Here is a 19,816-nt window from a genome sequence, read left to right as displayed (position 1 = left end):
CCAGTTTGGGATCTGCCGAACACACAGAGGCATCAGCCCTACCTGTAAAAACGCAGGCTGACACTCTCTGTGGATACGGCAATTCCCAACATTCATGTGTGTGTTGGTTTTTGCATTCATGTGCATGGCCTGGTTTTTGGTAGTGGTGGGGGGCCCAGACATGGCTTCTGTGAGAAGCTGCTGGAAGCTTCCACCATGTCCAGCAGAGCCAGTCTCTGGTGGCTCTGAAGATGGACATGCTGCTGGCCAAGGCTGGGCCAATTAGAGAGGCTGGTAATGCCTTTGTGATAACATATTTAAGAAATTAAAACAAAAGTAGGGACACAGTTTTAATTCTAGCCAAAGAGGAGGAGGTGAGAACATGTGAGGGAAACAACATGGCAACACCAAGGTCAGTGAAAAGGAGGGGGTGGAGGTGCTCCAGGGCCCGGAGCTGAGATGCCTCTGCAGGCCGTGGTGATGGCCATGGTGAAGCAGCTGTGCCCCTGCAGCCCACGGGGTCCACGGGGGATGCAGAGATCCACCCGCAGCCCCTGGGGGAGGTGCCCGTGCCGGAGCGGGGGGATGCCTGGAGGGGGCTGTGATCCAGTGGGAGACCCAGTGGAGAGAGAGGGCCCTGCTTCCAGGCTGGAGCAGCCTGTCCTTGGAGGACTGCACCCCGTGGAAGAGAGACCCATGGCGCAGCAGTTTTGGGAGGACTGCTGCTCGTGAGATTGGAACCATGCTGGAGAAGTTCACGGAGAACTGTCTCAAGTGGGAAGGGACCCCATGGCATAGCAGGGGAATGCCTTCTCTGTCTGACCAGCGGAAGAAAACCTCGGGTGATGAACTGACCAAAACCCCCATGCTCTGTCTCCCCGCACTGTCGGTGGGAAGGAGGGAGGGGTTGGGGAAAAAAAGGTGTTAAGGTCTTGTTTTGCTGATCATTATCCTCCTCTCACTTTGTTACTAATAAACTCTCTTTGTATCTCTACGTTGAGCCTGTTCTGCCCTTGGAGTGTTTTCTCCCGGTCCTTATGTCAACTCGTGAACCCTTCATTAAATGTTTCTCTTCTCTGCCCAGCTGTGGCACGGGAGGGTGAGTGAGCGGCTTTCGTGGGTGCCTGGCGTTTGGCCAGTGTCAAAGCGTGACAGTGCTCCCCGGACGCCCTCCGGTGAGTCCCGCTGCTGGCAGTGGGGGTGCAGGGAGGGCAGCGGCTGGAGGACCTGCCGTCAGGGCTGCAGGGGAAAGCGACAGACGTGGTAAGATCCTGAGGGCAGACGAAGAGGGAAAGAACGCCAGCAATGTTCTGTGGGAAAAGCGCAGGTGCTGCCCAAGCGCCAGCAGTGCCGGCGAACAGAAGAACATTTATCTCTCGCCGACTGCCAGCTTAAGTGTTAACTTGGGGAAACGCACGGCTGCCTAGGAAATGGAAACCCTTCCTGGGGGGAAAAAGCCGCGGGCAGGCCAGGAAGGCGAACTCCGCGCATCCCCCGGGACCGGCGGGAGTGGGAGCCCGGGCGGGAGCCGGGAGCGGCAGCGGAGGCCGCAGCAGGAGCGGGAGCCGATGAAGGAACGGGGCGGGAGCCGGAGCTCCTCCCGCGGGGCGGGGCCGCGCCCGGCCTGGCTGCGGCGGGCGGGCGGGCGGCGCCGGGAGCGCGTAAATGACGCAGCGTTCCCGGAAGCCGCCCGGAGCTGAGGGAAGGGCGGTTGAGGAGACGGCAGGAGGAGGCAGGTGGGCTCTCGCCGCGGCTGTTGGTAGCTCGGCGGAGCCCTCCAACTCCATCCCACCCTGCTTCCATCCCTTTCCGTCCTGCCCCATTCTGTTCCATTCCTACGCGCCCGGCCGCCGCCGGGCATTGCCTGCCGGGGGCCATGTCGCTCTTCCAGTCCGCCCTGGACTTCCTGGCGGGCCCCGGCTCCCTGGGAGCCGCCAGCCGCGACCAGAACGATTTCGTGGGACAGACGGTGGAGATGGGCGAGATGAAGCTGCGCATCAAGCGGGTCATCGCCGAAGGTAAGAGCGGGCGGCGGGGCCGGGCCGTGCGGGGCGGACCCCGGCGCTGCGGGGCTGGGATGGGCTTTCCCGCGGGCCTCCTGGTGCCCTTTTCCCCGTCTTCTCTTCCTAGATCGGGAGGGTTTCCTCCTTGGCAGGCCGCGCCCGGGTGGGGGCGGGCGGGGCGGCGGTTCCGGCCTCTCGGGAAGGGCTGGCGGTGTCCGTGCCGCTCCGCGCCGAGCCAGTGTCACAGGCACGGCGGGACGGTGCCCCAGGCCCCGTCGGAGCCGTGCCTGGTGTTACTGTCCCGCCCGAGGAATAGCCGCCCGAGAGCCGCTGTGTTGTGTGGCCACTTCTTCGCTTGTTTCGTGGTTTAAAATGCTTTCACCGCATAACAGAAGTCAGAGGAGTTTATAATCTATCAAGGTCTCTGTAATCTACCAAGGACCTCATGGAAATTCTGGATTGCTTGTCGGCTTTGTTTTTCTTTTTAATGACAATGTATATATAATATTATGCCAAACATACAAGATTGCCTCTGTTGTTTGGAAGACTATGGAATGCAGGAAATGTGTTTGCTTTAAACACATGTGTTATAGAAGGCTTGATCTAACTGTGCACATAGAGTGTGCTAGAGTACAAGGAGTTAAATACCTGGGCAGTTTTCAGTTTCAGGGAAGTTTTGGGTAGGTAGCCTGGCACACGACTTGTTAATCTGTTTTAGAATAGATGCTATGTTTGATGGATGCAAATTACTTAGGTATTAGCAGAAATTTGGATTGTCTTATGCTTGTGGTCCGAGAAAATACTTTATTTCCTCAAGCAGAAGAACTGTTGAAGGCTAGTCTCAGAAGACTAAACTCTGAACTTTTCCGTACTACTGCACTTAAATATTTCATTAACTTTATAGAGGTGGTTGATGTTACTTAGGTTAAATACCTCAAAGCTCTATTTAGAGCTCCTTTTCATTATTGGAGTTACTTCTGCAGTTTCTTCTTGTAATTATCTGGTACTAAGTAGTTTTCTGTTGAAATCTTGGTGATCAGCACAGAAGAAAAATTTGGCTCTTTAGGATTCGCTCCCTCAAACTACTTATAAGCAACTTATAAAATTTTTGTTCTTTAAAACTACAGCAAATAGATCTTCACCTCTGATGTATCTTCTTAAGGGCAATAATTTGTCACTTGAATGCTCAAGCGTTTTTGGCATATGATCTTAGAGAAAACCTGGCAGTTTCTTATGTAGTAAGTTGCATTAAAAGCAGTACTAAATGTCACGTCCTCCTGTTCTGCCTTTGGCCTTTACTTACAGCTTCTTTACAGTCAACTTTACAGAGCTGTGAGTGAAATGTAAGCACTAGGTAGGATGTGAAGGCTAAAAGAACTTTCTGTGCTGCTGATACTGTAACATTCTTGCAGGCAGTGACCACAGCAGTTACCAAAGGACAAAGGAAAGTTAGGTCAGGAAGCTATTTTTGAGGCATACATGCTATTTGGTTTTTGGTTCTGGAGCAGGTATTTTAGCACTTTGACAGCAGCCTACTGTTTCCCAGGATCTGACACAGGCATTGTAAAATGTCAGGGGAAAGATGCCAGGTTGGAGCAAACGGAGACATGTTTTAACTCTACAGTTCTTAACAATTTCTCTGCAACCACTGCTTTGTGTTCCATGTTTGTCTCAGTGCTATGGTTTCATTTTATGTTGTTTTCCTTCCTTTGCTAACTGAAGTTGGGCTAGTTGCTTGCTTTTTCTGGAAAGTGTAATTTTCTGGCCAGCATAGCTGGTCTAAAAGAGCACTTGCGGCATATAGAGTATAAAGGTAAACTAGACATAAAATGTAGAAGTCCCAGCCTCTTTTGCTATCTTCAGACTTGAATTTGTCTGTAGTGTATTGTTTATTTTGTTGCTCAACTTGCATTTATCTGTCATCTCTGGACCTGTTGTGGTACCTTCTGATACATGGGTCCACAGTTGTGGCTTGTATGTATTCCCTTCCATATTTACAAATACAGAATCTGTTTTTCTTCTAGATGAGCTCTTTCATGCCAGATTCCCTACTGGAAAGTCAAGTGCAGCTTTCTGAGTTTGGATTTCAAATCCACGGTGAACTGCGTGTCATCTGCCAATGCAGAGAGAGAGCCTTTTCTGTAGGCTCGTACGTTCAGCTTTGTTTGTAGCTGGTGTGAACAGAGCCTGTGGTTTAGCATTGCACGGTATCATGTGGCAGCACAGGTTCAATTGTTCCCGTAGTGCACAGCTCCTTGCAGCTCTGTAGTGTGCTGGACACCAGCGCTGGTGCAAGGCCACGTTTGGCAGTGCTCTAAGCTGAGACTCGTTGCACAGGTCTCTTGGACGCGTTTCCCTGGTGGTTTCACAGAGGTGTTGTGCTGGGGTGGGACTGGACTGATTGAAAGTACGGTGTGCTGCTGCAGGAGGCTGACATCCCTGTGGGGGTTGAGCTTGGTCATGATCTCTAGTGCTGATCCTACTTCTAAATGCAAGAACAGACTAAGTGTGTCACAGACTGGATTGAGCACTCCTAGAATATGGTATCCTTTTTTTTTTCTGCTTGGATGTTTCAGTAGCTCACTGCAGGTAAGATTTTAGAGGATCTTGGTGGGGGCCTTTATGTATAATCCCTACTTGCCTTAGGTATGATGGTGGCTTCAGATGTCATGGCTCTCTTGGGTCCTCCAGTTAAGTGTACAGACCCCCCCCCCAATTTTACTTAAGTAAAATAGTCACAGATTTCCTACTTAATTAGTGAATATTGTTGCTTCTTTTGTGTATGAGGCTGAACAATTTAGAATAAACCGGGTGTTTGGTTGTGTGAAAAACAAGGAACAAGCAAGTTCTGTAGCACACGTTTAACAACCATTCTGCATGTGCAGTGATTTCTAATGCTTCCTTTGAGCAACAAACATTGACAACAGAGCACACAAAAAGAGAAACACGATGAGAAAAAGAATGCACTATTCGAACTGTTTGATCTGAGTTTAAAACTTTTATCATAATGAAAAAATCATTCCTTAGTCAGAAAGATAGCAATAGGCTACAGACTTAAACAATGTTAATATTTTTTTTGAGTTTAAAAATAGATGTCATTGAAACCATGTAGGTAGGGGCTTGTTACAGGCTGCTTTCTGTCAAGGTGAAACTTCTGCAATTAAAGCAAGTTTTCTTTTCTTTGGTACTTCAAGGCTTCCTCAGTATTTTGAGCGTGAACAGGCAGTATTACAGTTTGCCAAGCTTGTAGGAACAATTTTATTGTCTCTGCAACTACTGGATTCATAGGATAATGATAACCTAATTAGGTCCAGGTTTTTGGGTGGATTTAATTTGTAAAACTCTAGCAGCAGAGGCACAATGAATGCTTAATGTCAAGTTTCTGTGAACATTGTTAGTTTTGTTTGCTGACAGATAGGAATAATCTTTTTTTTTTCCCCCTAAAGAACAACTGAAGCACCTGACCTAGCAGCTTTCCAGTTTGCATTCTCTTTACTGTAAATGTAGACAATGTTTTCAACATGGAGCAGAACAGTTCTATTTTTCAAAGCTGTTGTTTCTTGGGTCTAGCAGTTCCTGCTGCCAGGGGAGCTCTGAAAGTTTCAAGATATTCTACCTCTCTGCTTCTCAAGGGTGTGGGAAAATGTACAGATCTTTAAGTTTGGGCCATCTTTCATTCTTGAGGCAGTTTCATCTTGTTACTAGGACTTTGCAATGGACACAAATGCATGACTGGGCTTAAAAAAAAAACTTGGCAACAGTAACAGAGCATCTTTTCTGTTTTGATACTCTGATAGAAAAGCTTTCAGGTAAGATGCACTGTAACTTACAGTCCAGGCTATAATTATAGTCTTTCAGTCAAGTTATAGTTGAAACATAAACCACTGAAAATTGATATAGAAACAAATTTGGTCAGTGTTTGGGAGGGGAGTAGACAAGTCGTTCCAAATAGTTACAAACAGGAAGCTACTCACACCACCGCTTTCTCATGACTTGTTAAGTGTGTAATGAAACAGTGAGTGAATTACAGTAGCAAGCAGTGTTACTGTTGTGGTTGATGTCCCTATTTTGATCCTTCTCTAGCTGTCATTTTACTGAAGCCGCTTATCTGAAAAAATAATTAGTGAAGATGTGAAAAACAGGGACAGGGTAAAGAAGAACAGTTTTAAATCAAACTTGATGTGTAAGTGCAGTGAAGTTATTCAGTATTATGTGACACCTAGGTTTGATTTGAGGGAGAATCCAAATCTCTTGGTTGGAAAAGCAAGGGTCTTCAAATCGTTGTAAGAGAATGATGAAGTACTGACAGGAGCAGTGCCTGAGGCCTGTGGTGGTGTAAGGATAAGTGTAGAGTGCTCACTAATAAAGCAAATGAGGTAGGGCTAGTTCCTGGTTTTCATGACATGGTGTGGTGCTCTGTACTGAGCCTTGATGTGTGAGAGCTTGTGTCTACAAAAAAGAAATAAACCCAGTTTTCTTCTGCTGTAATTTCTGTGGCAGAAAGCATTATCTGAGACAACTTTGGAGGGCTTGGGCTGTGTTCTGAGAATGGGGCTCTGAAATGCCTCAGCAAAGCAAAACCTGTCTCTCTGGGCAATAGCTGGGATGGGTGTATCCGTATCTACAATGGTAATCTTTATGGGGGAATACTAAGATGATTTTGCTGATACAGAAAGGTTCAGAAAACTGTTTTAAAACCATCTACAAACATTTACATGAGTGGAAAAAAGTGAGTGAGAACACCCCAAATGTAATTACATTCTTCAGACACCCCTAGAAGTTGTTCTACTCGTAACCTCCATTTTACCATTTGCCTCAGTTAGGTCTGCTGTACGAGTGTTTGTTTGTACAGGTTTGTTGAAAGTGCTTTTAAAATTATTTTTTCTGATTTTTTTCTGCAAAATATTGGTCAGAGGGCTTGGAGTAAACTGTTATGGCAGAGAAGAAGTTTTGCCAGTAAACTTGTCCCTGCTCAGGGTATATTAAAACTGCTTTAATGGACTACTTCTTCAAGGGAGCCAGCATCAAATTATAAATGAAACTTCATTTAAGAATGAAGCAGTAAGACTAGTTTCACATTTTGTGTAAGAATTGTTTTCATCAAAACCAGATGGTTTTAAAAAAATAAATTAAAAGTACCTTTATAACATGCTCTAACTCCTTTAGTATCCCAGAAAATCCATGGATTTAAACATGGTATCTGCTGTAGTGCTGCAGTAGTAGTGAACCAAACACTACATGGAATGAGCTGTGTTGTGTAGAGCTGAATTGTGTTCAGGTAAAAGAGTGAAATGACAGAATGGGAAACTTACTTGAAGCTGATGTTTTGAGAGGAGCATAGTTGTAAAAGGTGAGCTTGTAGACCATAGCAGTTGGATTCTCTATAAAGCAGGTGCAATGAAGTAGGAATTAACCAGGTGTGATACCACCGGCTTTTCTCTGGAAATCTGCAAAATTTGATGAACTTTATTCTTGTTTAGCACTTCAGTACTTGATAATAGGGTGCAATCACTGAAGTAAAAATGTGTATTTTAAGCTTGTTATGTACTCTCAAACTTCTGCTATCTCAGTGCGGTTTGCACACTGTTCTTGAGCAAAGGGAAGTGTTTGAGAAAACAGTTTGACAAAAGGAGCCGGAAGGAAAATATTTTATGGAATAACACATTGCAATTTAGTAACAATATTACCCTTATTGGAATGTGTGCTTCAGTGCTTTAAAATGCCTTCTGCTTTTAATACGAAGCTTGAAGAAAGACAATTGTTTTAAAAATAGGAGGTGCATGTTTAACACTTATCTTTCTTGGTTATTGCTGCTTTTATAGGATGTGTTAGCAGTGTAATACCAAAAAGTTTAATTGAAATTATCAGGTAATATTGGCTGTACTGGATTTTAGTTTTATAAGGATCTTTTTTAAAAAATGGCTTAATAAGAAATCTGCATATGCAGACTTAACAAAATGCAGGAAAGTAACAATGTCGGTGTGCTCTTGGCATATATACAAGAAAGGAATCGAGTATTTGAACTCTCATGTGCAGGTAACCAGAAATCTTGACCAGATGCTGAAAAATGTGTGCTTGGTACATTCAGAAATGTATCTAAATTCATGTATTTATTCTATTAGACTAAAAAGAATGATGTACCTGAATATTGAAATTAAAACTAACTTCATGTGCCTTCTTCTTGTAGGGGGCTTTGCTTTTGTCTATGAAGCTCAAGATCTTGGAAGTGGGAAAGATTATGCTTTGAAGGTAAAATTAATTTACTATAGGTTTATAAGGTCTGTCTTTTAGCTTGACATTTTAGCATGACAGTTAATCCTTGATGTATGCTACTGAACAAGTAACTTGGAAAAATCCAGTATAATAGTGATGTTTGTAGCCCACTATTTAGAATAGTCATTCCAGGTAGAACCCTGCACTTCATACTTAGATGACAAACATGGGAATTGGTCTTTTAGGTGCCACTGGTCTTTATTTTTCACTTGATCTAGAAATTCATGACCCAGTCCAAAACATTTTTTTTGCATGGGTAAAAAGAAAATTTCAGTTACCTGAAGTGGGGTGCAGGGATCTTTTTCACTCGTCAGAAGCAGATTTAGCCTATCTTCTTGCTTTAGGAGTAAGTTTAATTAGTGTTAAAAGTAATGCTCCAAACTTTCACTCATTGTTTAAACATTCAGCCTGGTACTTTTTAGAGATACTTCTCTGGATTCTTGGTTTCAAGAGGCTTCTGGTAATCAGCTGTAAACAGGGTAGTTGTATGAGGGGTGAGAGAGGTAAGATCGCATTATACCACCAGTAATAAGATTGTTTTTTTTCCATTTCATGCCACATCCTACAGTAACAAAGCATGTGACCAAAGCCATAAACTATATGTGTTCAAAAGGTCCCCTAGAACTAGCCCCATTAAAAAATAACAGGTAAAAGGTGAACCATTACAATACTTCCTCTGTTCTGTAAAACTGGTACTTTTGTAGCAAATGCTCAGGCTGATTGTAGTCAAATGTTGACTGCAAATTCAGGTAATACTAGAAAGAGTAATGCTTAATTTTTTTACTGATTACTCAAGTACCATTGAAAAAGTTGGGCTACATAATTTGGAGGAGTTTTGTCTAGAGTGAGTTGAAGGTTGTTGCTGAATATTTCAGACAGAAGGTGAATCTTTCCTTGTTAGCCCACAATGCTGCAGCCAAGAGACTTTAGTGTTTTATATATCAGAACTGTCAGAGCTGTTACTTCGAAGAGTGTCAAAACTTATAACTGCTCAATTACCACTAAACCTGAATAGTCCAGGTAACTGGAAAACTGGGTATTATTTATGGCAGAATGTCAAAATGGACAATAAGCCAGCTCTGTTTACTGCCCCATTACAGTTCCTCAGGTTTTTGACTATAGTTCATCCTTCGTATTCTGTGAAAAAAAATCTATGCACTGTTATTCTGTAAGTTTTAGTAACTTTGTCTTCTCAATTGTTTTGTTTTTTTTGACAGCGATTGTTGTCTAATGAAGAGGAAAAGAACAAAGCCATCATTCAGGAAGTTTGTTTTATGGTATCCTTTTCTGTAATATATTTAACTGTCTGATATTTTTGGGAAACAAAGGACTGCTGTACAGATTCTGGTTTTTTTCATGCCATACACTGCCTAAGAGGACTGATGTTCTGGAGGTCTGGGTTCATGGTTTGTCATGAATCTGGTACCAACATCCAGAATTCTGTTCGTCAAAAATTGCTGTAATACAGTGTGTGCAGATAGTTCTGGTAGCTGGTGTAGACTGTGCCACGTACCTCTAGCAAGAAGTGAAATTCTTGTTTGGGCTTTCTTGAAGCCCTATGAATGTAGTCAGGAGACCTTTTGACTATTCAGATGATACTTAGATGCACTCAATTTATTGCTCTTTGCTTTTACTCTGAATGTTTATTAATTTCTGCTTGGATACATCTGGCTTTAAGAAGTAATGCTGGATGTTAAGGAAGAAATTTCAGTAGACTACATGCATCAGAAACAAGAAGCAGATGTTTCTCAGTGTCCTTGCTGTTCTTCTTGTCTTCAGTCAGATAGTAGGGTATAATGTAATCTCAAAGTATTTTCAATCCTTGATTTTAGTAAATTCAATATTTTCTCCTTGGCCTGGCTCCTCTTAGACCCTCAGTTTGTTTCAAGAGTCAGTGAGTAGCTCTGGTATGCTGATGTGTTCCACTCTGTGTATTCAGCTTCATTTTGAATTAGCAGGCAAACCCACTGATCTTAATTTAAGCTACTCAAACATTTATTTTTATGATTGCTGATATGTTTGGCGAAATCTTAGCCTAAACATCACTTACTAGAAATTCACTTCCAAGAACAGAGTACCATAGCACTATATATTTTCTATATACTCTGAGTTCTTTACTCTTGGCAAGATAATGTCAATGTTCTTTGAATGTTTTTCACAACTCAGAGTCATGAAAGCATGTGTACAACATGATGAAGGGTTAATTGTTGCGAACTTTCTGAGATAAGACTGTGAAATGCAATTAATTCCTGCAGCTCTGAATAGAAGGTTGTGGAGAGATGTGTAAGATAAGATTCATGCAAATTGCATGGATCCAACTTGCTCTTTTGTAATAGCTTTGTTCTACTTACAATCTTTGCTTTTCTCTCTTCAGACTTGGTGAATGCATCCTGTAAATAGATTGTCTTTGTCTCATAGGCATGAGTCTCAGTGTATGCACACACAGACATAATGCAACATAACTTCCACTGGCAGGAGCTGAGATCACTTACACTGTACTCCCCTTTGCATAGCTCAAAAACGATACCTCGAATTTTTGAACTGGAAGTGAAACATGATAAAGGTTTTAGCATGAAGAATATTACCAGTGATGGGAGGATAAGTTCCTTGCGCTTTTAGACCTCTAATTCTTTTGAACTTTATTTTAATTACTTAAAATTGAAGGATGGCATGCTTAATACTTCCTTGGGAAAGATAGATGAGGAGACAATAGCCCTTTCTTGATCAGCCATCCGGAGAAGTAGCAGATAATTACAAGATGTCCCTCCCTGCTGCTCATGCTAGGGTCTTGCAGTCACTGTCAAAAGACAAAAAGCACTAGACCTGTTATTGAGTCCAGTTTCCTCTAAGCTGTAATCACAAGGACTTTTAAAATACTTTGTCTTGACTTTTTATTACATTACCTTAGGCTGCTTTCTCAGCAAAGGCATGGATTTTCCTGTTTTTCTTAGGGTATTGATTGCAGCTTTTATGCTTTCTGTGGTTTTAAGCTGACATTTCAAATGGACTACTGGATGTAGTAGTATCAATGAACTTGGCAGTCATCTTCCTTGAGTGTGTTATCTCCAGAAAAAACTTTCAGGTCATCCCAACATTGTCCAGTTTTGTTCTGCAGCATCTATAGGAAAAGAAGAATCAGACACGGGGCAGGGAGAGTTCCTTCTGCTTACAGAGCTGTGTAAAGGTAAACTTTATTTCTTTTCCCAGCAGACCACATAGCTTCTGGCAGCTGTTTTGCACAGGTTGCTTGTTAACTTACAAGCTTTGAATGACTGTAGAAGATAGCATGGTTCAGTGGAGCTAGAGTTCAACCTTATCTTTTATAGGATAAAGATCATGGTTTTTTAGACTACAGTTTAACCTTGTCTTAAATATGAGGTAATCATTAAGTTTTTTGTGTTGGAGACTAGTCAGAGAAAGGAAGAATAGGAGTAGTTTCTTAGAGGTCTCATTCTTTTGTCACTGTAGTCAGTGTGGACTTGCCATTTTCAGAATATCTATTAAATGCAACTCACGACTGTAAATCTTTCTTGACAAGGGCCTATTTGTGTCAGGTTTTGAGAATTTGCAGTGTTCTCTGTGTGGTTATGTGAATTTCTCTGATTTCCTGCAGGACAGCTGGTGGAATTCTTAAAGAAAGTAGAATCCAAAGGACCCATCTCTTGTGACACAGTTTTGAAGATCTTTTATCAAACCTGCAGAGCAGTGCAGCATATGCATAAGCAGAAGCCTCCTATTATCCATAGAGACTTAAAGGTGCGTTACAATATTTAAATAAAGGCTGAACTTCTAGACAACAAAGGAGCCTCTTGGGCTGGATCAGTGTTAAAAATGACTCTTGAGCATGGTGCTTAGATCTATTGCCTTGCCACAACTGAGTTAGTGAAGTCCATCACTGAAATACTTGCATCTCTTCAAACAACATCTTTTCCTTGTGCTTGGGGTTAAGAACTGCTTGTACTCTGTCTGAAACAAGCTGGCAGAAAAGTAGTGTATCACGTTTGCTGATTGAGTTAGCCTAAGTATGTGTTTGATAAAATAGCCAGTTACAACTGGGGAACTGCAGTTCTTGGATAAATAGGTATCTTACTAGAAGAGAGAAAGCTTTGAAAGAGAAGAATGTTGAATTATCTGTGAAGGATTGCATTGCCATTGAGAATGTGTAGTAAGCTGTTAGTTTTAGAACTGGCAACTTGCATTGTACTTCAGTGCTTGTTTTTAAGTTGAATTTTAAAATTTGTTAGGCATAATTCATGTTAGATCTTGTTTCTTAGGGTTTTTGTGTTTGTTTGTTTTTGTGTTTGCTTGTTTTAGTAGCTTTCACCTGGAGTCTATAGGGTTATGCTGTAAAAGGTGTTCTACCCGTAAGAGCTTTGGGGATTGGAAAGAACTTACCTGAGTTTGAATTTTGTATTTTGAAGACAGGGTTCCACCTTCACTTGTTCACTTAGATGAAGAAGCCCTAATCATCAGTGAGATTCTGCTGTACCATGAATATATTTGAATTTTCATTAACATAAAATAAGAGAGAGAAGATTCTTACTCTTGGAACAGTGTCTGAATTTCACATGTGTCTGTATCCAGCCTGATGTGATTTCATTTGCATATAAAAATAGGAAAATTCGTTCCTCCTTAAATAAGCATGTAGTCAGTTATTTTGGGGAAAGGAAAATAAGACCACTCTTTTAGAAGTTAATGTGTTAAGTGTTTTCAACACTCTTGATGACAACTTTGATGTTAGCTGTTAGTATAGCCCATAAATATAAACCTAGTTTTTGTGACAGAGCACTCCTTTTTTTTTTTTTTTTTTTTTTTTTTTTTCTTCATACCGTTTTTTGCTTTGAACAGGCTTTTAGGTTGTGAGGTCATGTCAAAGACATGTTAATCATTCGTCACTGAAATTTCTATAAGCCCGTCCCTAGCTTGTAGAAAAGGTGCATCTTTCTTCTGGGGAAAAGAAAAAGTAAAATCCGTATTTCTTTCATAGATGTTGAGCTAATGCTGTAATTCAGTAACTGTTTTTTCTTCTCAAGGAGCGTATGTTCCTGACAGAGATAAAACATGGGAAAAGACAGGAATTTGGTTTTGTGTTGGTATCATATTGCAGAGACTGCAAAGCAAGGTTAAATGATTGTTGTGCTCCAAGTGGCAGAGGCCTTACTACAGCCAGGAGCCAAATAGGGATCATTTAACTGTGCTACCCTTTTTAGCAGGCTAAACTAAGGTCAGCAGCGTAGACAACTGTAAATCAAAAGTTTTGAGCCAATTAACTTTGATCCCTTTTCCTAACATTATACAGAGGTACAAATTTCATTTTTCAGCCCTTCAGTGATTATCATTCCAAGTACATCTGCCCAATACATTTACTCTTTCCTTAAGTTTCTTCCATGTTCAATTAACAATACAGGAAGGTTGGAATTTATGTAGTAGAAAAAGGCAGGGATAATGGATGATAAACTATTCAGGCAACACATGGTCCTCAAATAGCTGTATTCTGTCTCTGTACAGGTGACAGCTGCCTCTTCATGGGTGTCTCCTAGCAGCCTGCTTCTCTACTAGTACCTTCCTCTTTTGTGTCTCTAGCAATTCTAACCTCCGCTCCACTGGAGTTAAGCTAAAAGTGTTCAATTTTATGCCTGAAAACATTTGGATTCTAAGACACTGCTTCTACAAGTTCTCATCTGAAAATCTGGCCTATTCTTAGGCTCTAATGAAATTATTTTTTTCCCCCTGGGGTTTATTTCTTGCTCTTCTGAATGTTTCTTGCTCATGGTGTGCTTGGTGCTTCCTTTTAAAATTTGGCTATGTTGCTACCCTATAAAACTACAGTATTGTAAGAAATCTGTGTTCTCCTGTAAACAGTATTTTTGGCTCAAGTGATTAGTTTTTATATGTATGCACAAGTAAGATGATGTGTAAAAACGTGTGTCTTAGCATACAGGGCAAAAAAGATGCATTTTTTAATCTATTATTCTACATCTTCTTGAAGGTGGAAAACTTGCTTATTAGTAACCAGGGGACAATTAAACTTTGTGACTTCGGTAGTGCTACAACTATAGCTTACTATCCTGACTACAACTGGTCTGCACAGAAGAGAGCACTGGTTGAAGAAGAGGTGAGATTATTTTAATGTGATTTAATTTTAATAACAACAGTGGCATAATTTAACTGTTAGTATTAATCTGGTATTAATTCATGAGGCTTCTAAGACAACTGAAGATTGTTTCAGTTAGAGTGTTGTTTATAAAGTTTTGGGTTTGTATTTGTTCTGCTGGAGTTCAAAAGCTGTCTGCAGTTACACTTAAAGCTTGTGTTCTGTAGCTACATATAGAAACACTGCTTCAGCATGGTCAGTGTCCATTCTGCAATTTGCTGTGAAAATAGAAGTGATTACTAGAACGTCTTCTAATTGTGCTCTTGACAAGAAATTGGTTGTGCCAGACTGGTTGTGCCACTGGTTGTCGCATCTTCCTTCTGATCTGTTTTTCTCAGTTGAATGAGAGATAAAGGAGGGGCAAATCTGCTCAGCAGAACAGGAATGGGCAACGTTACAGTGCCTTGGACTACAGTGGCCAAGTCTAGTGTGCAGTGTGCTTTTGCAAAGTACTTTTGTTCTTAGAGTTGAGAGTAATGCTGGTAAATCTAATGCAGTACATCAACAGGAGAAATACTCCTGAGTTCATGTGTGCAACTTCAGACATCACAAATCTCTTTAAAAGTCCCCTGTTTTGCAGTCTGGCATTCTTGGAAAGCACTGCACTGGTTTCTGGTGAAATTATGATGTTGTACCCACTGTCTTGTATAGTCTATGCAAAAAGATGGTAGAAAAAGTCTCTTCAGGTGTCCTTACGACCAGAATTTCTCTTTGGATGTGTCTGCACTGTCATTAAGTGTACTGAGAAAGAGAGAGACATACTGGAGCATGAATTCACTTATTGGCTTATTGTTAATTTTTGGTATCAGTGTTCCTATCCATTTTTGCCTCATTTAGAACAGTCACGTTATGTGCTTTGCTGTTTGGGAGGGCTCTTGGCTATCGCAATGTTATTTGAGTACTACTGTCTTCATCTGACCTTATGTCAAAGCTGTTGTGACTATTGCAGGATTAAATTGATGGTTTTTTCCTTGACAAGTGTTTCTGAAATTAATTTTAAAATTTAGGGTACTATCTATTCTACATGGAGAGCTGTTTCCTTGGTTGAATGCTGTTAGAGCTCATTGTTCAAGATTGTTTCAATAAAGTCTGTTTTCTCCAGATCACAAGGAATACAACACCAATGTACAGGACACCAGAAATGATAGACTTGTATTCAAATTTTCCAATTGGTGAAAAGCAGGACATTTGGGTAAGAAGTTTTTTTTTCTTGCTGCATCATAATTGCTCACGTCATAGTGAAACTGATTTTGCAGGCTTCATGTTAGTTTGTTGATTAAATAACTAAAGCACCAAAATAAATGTAGGATGCTGTCTTAAATCAATGTAAATAGTATGGACCGTATCTAAATGTTAAAGGAATGAGACATACTGTTCAAGGTTTTCTCCCAGATCAAGCTTGACTTCCATTTGAGAGGCAGTGCTGAACTTCCCTAACATTCACTGGAACTGTTGCCTAGCTGGAACTTGCCACCATAAATCCAGAATTCTTAGAGTCCTTAGATTCAAATTCTTGCCTTTCATACTCTGCTATGCATATAATCCTGGGACAGCCTACTGCTGAGTTCAAAATGGTTATGTTGAGGTATGGCATGCAGCTAAAATACTCAGATAGCAAGGATGAGAACGATGCAGAGGTCATTCATGCTTTGTATAGAAAGGATGATAAGCTGTTCCCATTCACTAAAAATCTGTAGTGGGAATTAAAGGTAAATATTAAATCCTCAATTGTACCTTTTCTGGCTGCATAATATTGCAGTACTGAGGTACTCCCCAGTAGTGTAGTTCTTAGGGACTTAGTTTACGGAGTGTTTTTTACAGAGGCAGATGTCAAGCTGTTCAGTTCTTACCTGTATGGGCAATGTGTCGAAAGACATATTGAGAAAATGTGATGCTGGTGCTTTAAAAGTTTTCATATGGAATCTTAGAACTTTGTTCAGTTTATTAAATTAGTTGCAAAATATTGTGGATACTCTTGTTTGGTTTCTACAGCTGTTGGTGATGTTCTTGTGGCATGTGAAGAAACACCAAGTAAAACACATTTTTCTGACCACTTGGTCACTTAACGTGCACAAAATACTGTCAGTCTGAGCCAGGATTACATCCAGTTAAAGACAAACTAGAAATATGTTTAATAAAAGCCTCACTCAAAAGGGCAGTTTATTTTTTTGTTTAAAATAACTCTGTATGTTAATATGGTGATTGTTGCCTTCTGTATCTTGGGAAGATCTATTTCATTTACCATGCCTGGATTGGAACATGTTGTTTCATATCTTTTTCTTTATGCTTTGGGTTCAATAAAAATGGGCAAAGTATTTGGCAGTAGAATATGGCTCTGTCTCTAGAAGCATAAATGATTTGTAGTTTGTGGTTAGGATAAGCAAAGCAGTTTCCCGAAGAAAGCAGGTAGAGTGATTAATACTCTTGAGTTTGTGTGCTTGTCACTGTGTGACCTTAAAAACAAAGGAAGTAATGTCTGTCATGGAACAGCAGGACAGATGAAATTATCAACTGCATTGACTCCACAATGGGGATGTGATTAGGTATCGATTATAAGACTAAAGGTTCTTAGACTTGGCTGACTGCTTTCTGTACATTTCCTACCTAAGTCTGAAGATCAGGAAATAAACACTAAATCCAAATAACTACATGTTTTTGTTACATGTTTTCAAAATTAACGTGAATTCCTGACCTGAAATTCAACTAAGTGACAGGCTTTTTCCTTGTCAAGTGATTTTTCTCTCATTGAGATTATCTTTTGCTTGAAAGGCCCTTCATAGCCTCTCAATCTCAAAGATTTCTGAAAGAGCAAAGTAGTTTACTTCGGAAATGTTTTGTAAAGGAGCAAAACTTCAAAGTTGGGTTCTCCTTACCAATATCTAATTAAAAAATCTTAGTGGTCCATGCAAGACATCCTGCACGTTTTAATTCAGTGTGAACTGAACAATCTCTGTAGGTTTCATGTAGTTCAATTTGACTTAGAAAGTACTTCGGTGTAATATCTTGGTGTCATCCTGCAGCTGTACTGTAGAACTTTGTGTGCTGCTTGTTGCCTGAAGCTAGTCAGGGGAAAAACAACAATGTTTTCATTTGTTCCAAACAATCCCACCCCTTCCTTATTCCCTCAATCCCCAAACACTATATCAACCCTCCAAAAACTGCACTGTTTCCTTAAGGAAGGTTTAAATTAGTTTCTGGTAAGGGCCCAGTAGCAGGTCAGAAAGTTATTCCCAGTTATTTTTGGTCACTTTATGGTTCTGCTTTTTTACCTTCTGGCATATGAGTGCTCAGACTGATCTAGGTAACTTCTGTAGAGGGACTATGCAACTTTGGGACAACATCTTGGAAATGGGCTCTTTGGTTAACTGTAGCGGTGCTGAGGCTGTGTGGTTGGTGTTGGCTTTGAGGAGTTGCCTTGCTGCACCTGAAGTTGCCTTCTAGCCAAATTGAATGATGGTGTTTAAAATAGGACTGTAACTGTGATAAATTTTGGCTAGGTTACAGGTAAAATAAGGAAATGAAAAACATTCTCTAGCAATTGAACCAAAAATCAAATTTGGGTGGCCCTCCCTTTCCCGTGTGTTCAACTGATTGCCTTGGTGCTTTTCTCTCCTGTGTGGCTGTGGGGGCTCTCTCCTCATCACTGCAGAGTGTCTTGGACTGCACAGGGAGTAGTTTTGTTCCTCTAAGTAAGTGATGATCTGCTTTGTAAGCAGGCATTTCTGTGGAAGAGTAGATGCTATTTTCTGTACTCCCCTGCTGGATTAGTTTGTGTGGACTCTCAGATGCTTCACTGTATACATTATAGGGAGTTTTTTTCAACAGCCTGACAAAAATGTGCAGGAATATACAGAATTAACACATGTACTTTATTTCTGGCCCTGGACTGAGAGACTCACTAAGTGTTTTGGAGACTTCAATAACCTTCAGACCTTAGAAGCTGTTCTTGGGATAAATTGACAACCAAGGGCAGTTAGAGATGGTGCACACAGAGGACTGGAGGCATTGGGCAGTTTTCTTGGGTAACATCTAAAATGGCTTGCTTTATTTGTGGCGACTATAAAAGCCCATATGCTTAAGCAGCCATACTTACTGGGTTTCAGAAGAAACTTTGAGGAGGAATTTTCCAACTCATTGTGACAGCTGTTGCTTGGAGGCATTGGGTGCTTTATTATCAAACTTTTATAGGTGACATGGAACATGTTTCTGTTAAAATAGTATAACTCTGCCAGCATATTTCATATCTTAATTTATTTGAAAAAATATGTATCAACTTACATTTACTTTAGTAACAGATACAGTTATCCTAGCTAATCCGTAACACCTAGATTAGAGATTAGAATTCAAAACTGACTTCTGTCTTTGTTAGTTGTTCCCTTCTCAGTTTACATAAATGTCAAGTTAGACACATGAAGGAACCTTGAAGTTCCCAGGATGTGGTAGTCCAGGTTTTGTGATTTTTGAGGCTTGAATGAACTTACCTGAAAATGATCTTAAATTTAATTTGTTCCAAGAGCTGAGTAGCCATCTGACTGTAGCAAATAAAGGGACTGTCATTTCGGGCTTGTTTTCTTCAAACCTTTACTGGAAGATGTGTTTTAGAGAGATTGTTGTGTGTCTCCCTAGCGTCATTTAAGTAATTTGCTTAACCCTTATATAATCACCTAGCTGTTGTATTGTGTAACAGTGTATCTAAGTTAGACCAAATTCTGTTCTCACAAATAAAATGTGTCTCCTTGCAGCACAGGATGAAGATATGAAATAAAACTTCTGAACTTAGTTTTAAGGAATAATCTGTTCTTGAACATGTTCAATATGGCAAAACTACTCATTTTTGTATCGTGCGAAGTCTTGTAATGACTTCAAAATGATTTTTAAAAATAGACAGGAATACTTTTCACAAGTAACAAGTGTTAGGACAAGAGGAAATGGCCTCAAGTTGCGCAAGGGGATGTTTAAGTTGGATGTTAGAAAAGATTCCTTCACTGCAAGGGCTGCTGGGCATTGGAAGAGACTGTCCAGGGCAGTTACCATGCCTGGAGGTGTTTAAAAGACATGTAGATGTGGTACTGAGGGACGTGGTTTAATGGTGGACTTGGCAGTGCTGAGTTAACGTTTGAACTTAAGGACTGTAAAGGTCTTTTCCAGCCTAAATGACTCCATGATTCTACGCAGTATTTCTGTTTATCTCTGTAGGCTCTGGGCTGTATCCTGTACTTGCTGTGCTTTAGGCAACACCCATTTGAAGATGGAGCTAAACTTCGCATAGTCAATGGGAAATATGTCATCCCACAAAATGACACCCGCTATTCTGTGTTTCATGATCTCATTCGTAAGTTTACAGTGTTGTTTAATTCTGTGTCATTGTAGATACATGTTGTTATTGAGAATTGTTTTACTGATACTT

The 19,816-nt window shown here is 40.9% G+C and overlaps 1 protein-coding gene across 2 annotated transcripts in view; it reads left to right on the top strand.

Annotated features, from left to right (window-relative positions):
- Positions 1–1,654: 1,654 nt before the first annotated feature.
- Positions 1,655–19,816, top strand: part of GAK (cyclin G associated kinase) — a 68,091-nt gene continuing 49,929 nt past the window's right edge. For both annotated transcript variants that reach the window (XM_039566809.1, XM_039566808.1), the window contains exons 1-8: positions 1,655–1,997; positions 8,170–8,231; positions 9,473–9,532; positions 11,325–11,439; positions 11,869–12,011; positions 14,245–14,370; positions 15,512–15,601; positions 19,606–19,741. In XM_039566809.1, coding sequence (XP_039422743.1) covers positions 1,856–1,997; positions 8,170–8,231; positions 9,473–9,532; positions 11,325–11,439; positions 11,869–12,011; positions 14,245–14,370; positions 15,512–15,601; positions 19,606–19,741 — 874 coding nt within the window. In that variant the 5' untranslated portion in view covers positions 1,655–1,855. The remainder of the gene's footprint in view (positions 1,998–8,169; positions 8,232–9,472; positions 9,533–11,324; positions 11,440–11,868; positions 12,012–14,244; positions 14,371–15,511; positions 15,602–19,605; positions 19,742–19,816) is intronic.

Source organism: Corvus cornix, chromosome Z, assembly GCF_000738735.6.
Source record: "Corvus cornix cornix isolate S_Up_H32 chromosome Z, ASM73873v5, whole genome shotgun sequence".
Taxonomy (NCBI): domain Eukaryota; kingdom Metazoa; phylum Chordata; class Aves; order Passeriformes; family Corvidae; genus Corvus; species Corvus cornix.
Note: the sequence above shows the minus strand (reverse complement) of the source record. Positions and strands in the feature narration are given on the sequence as shown.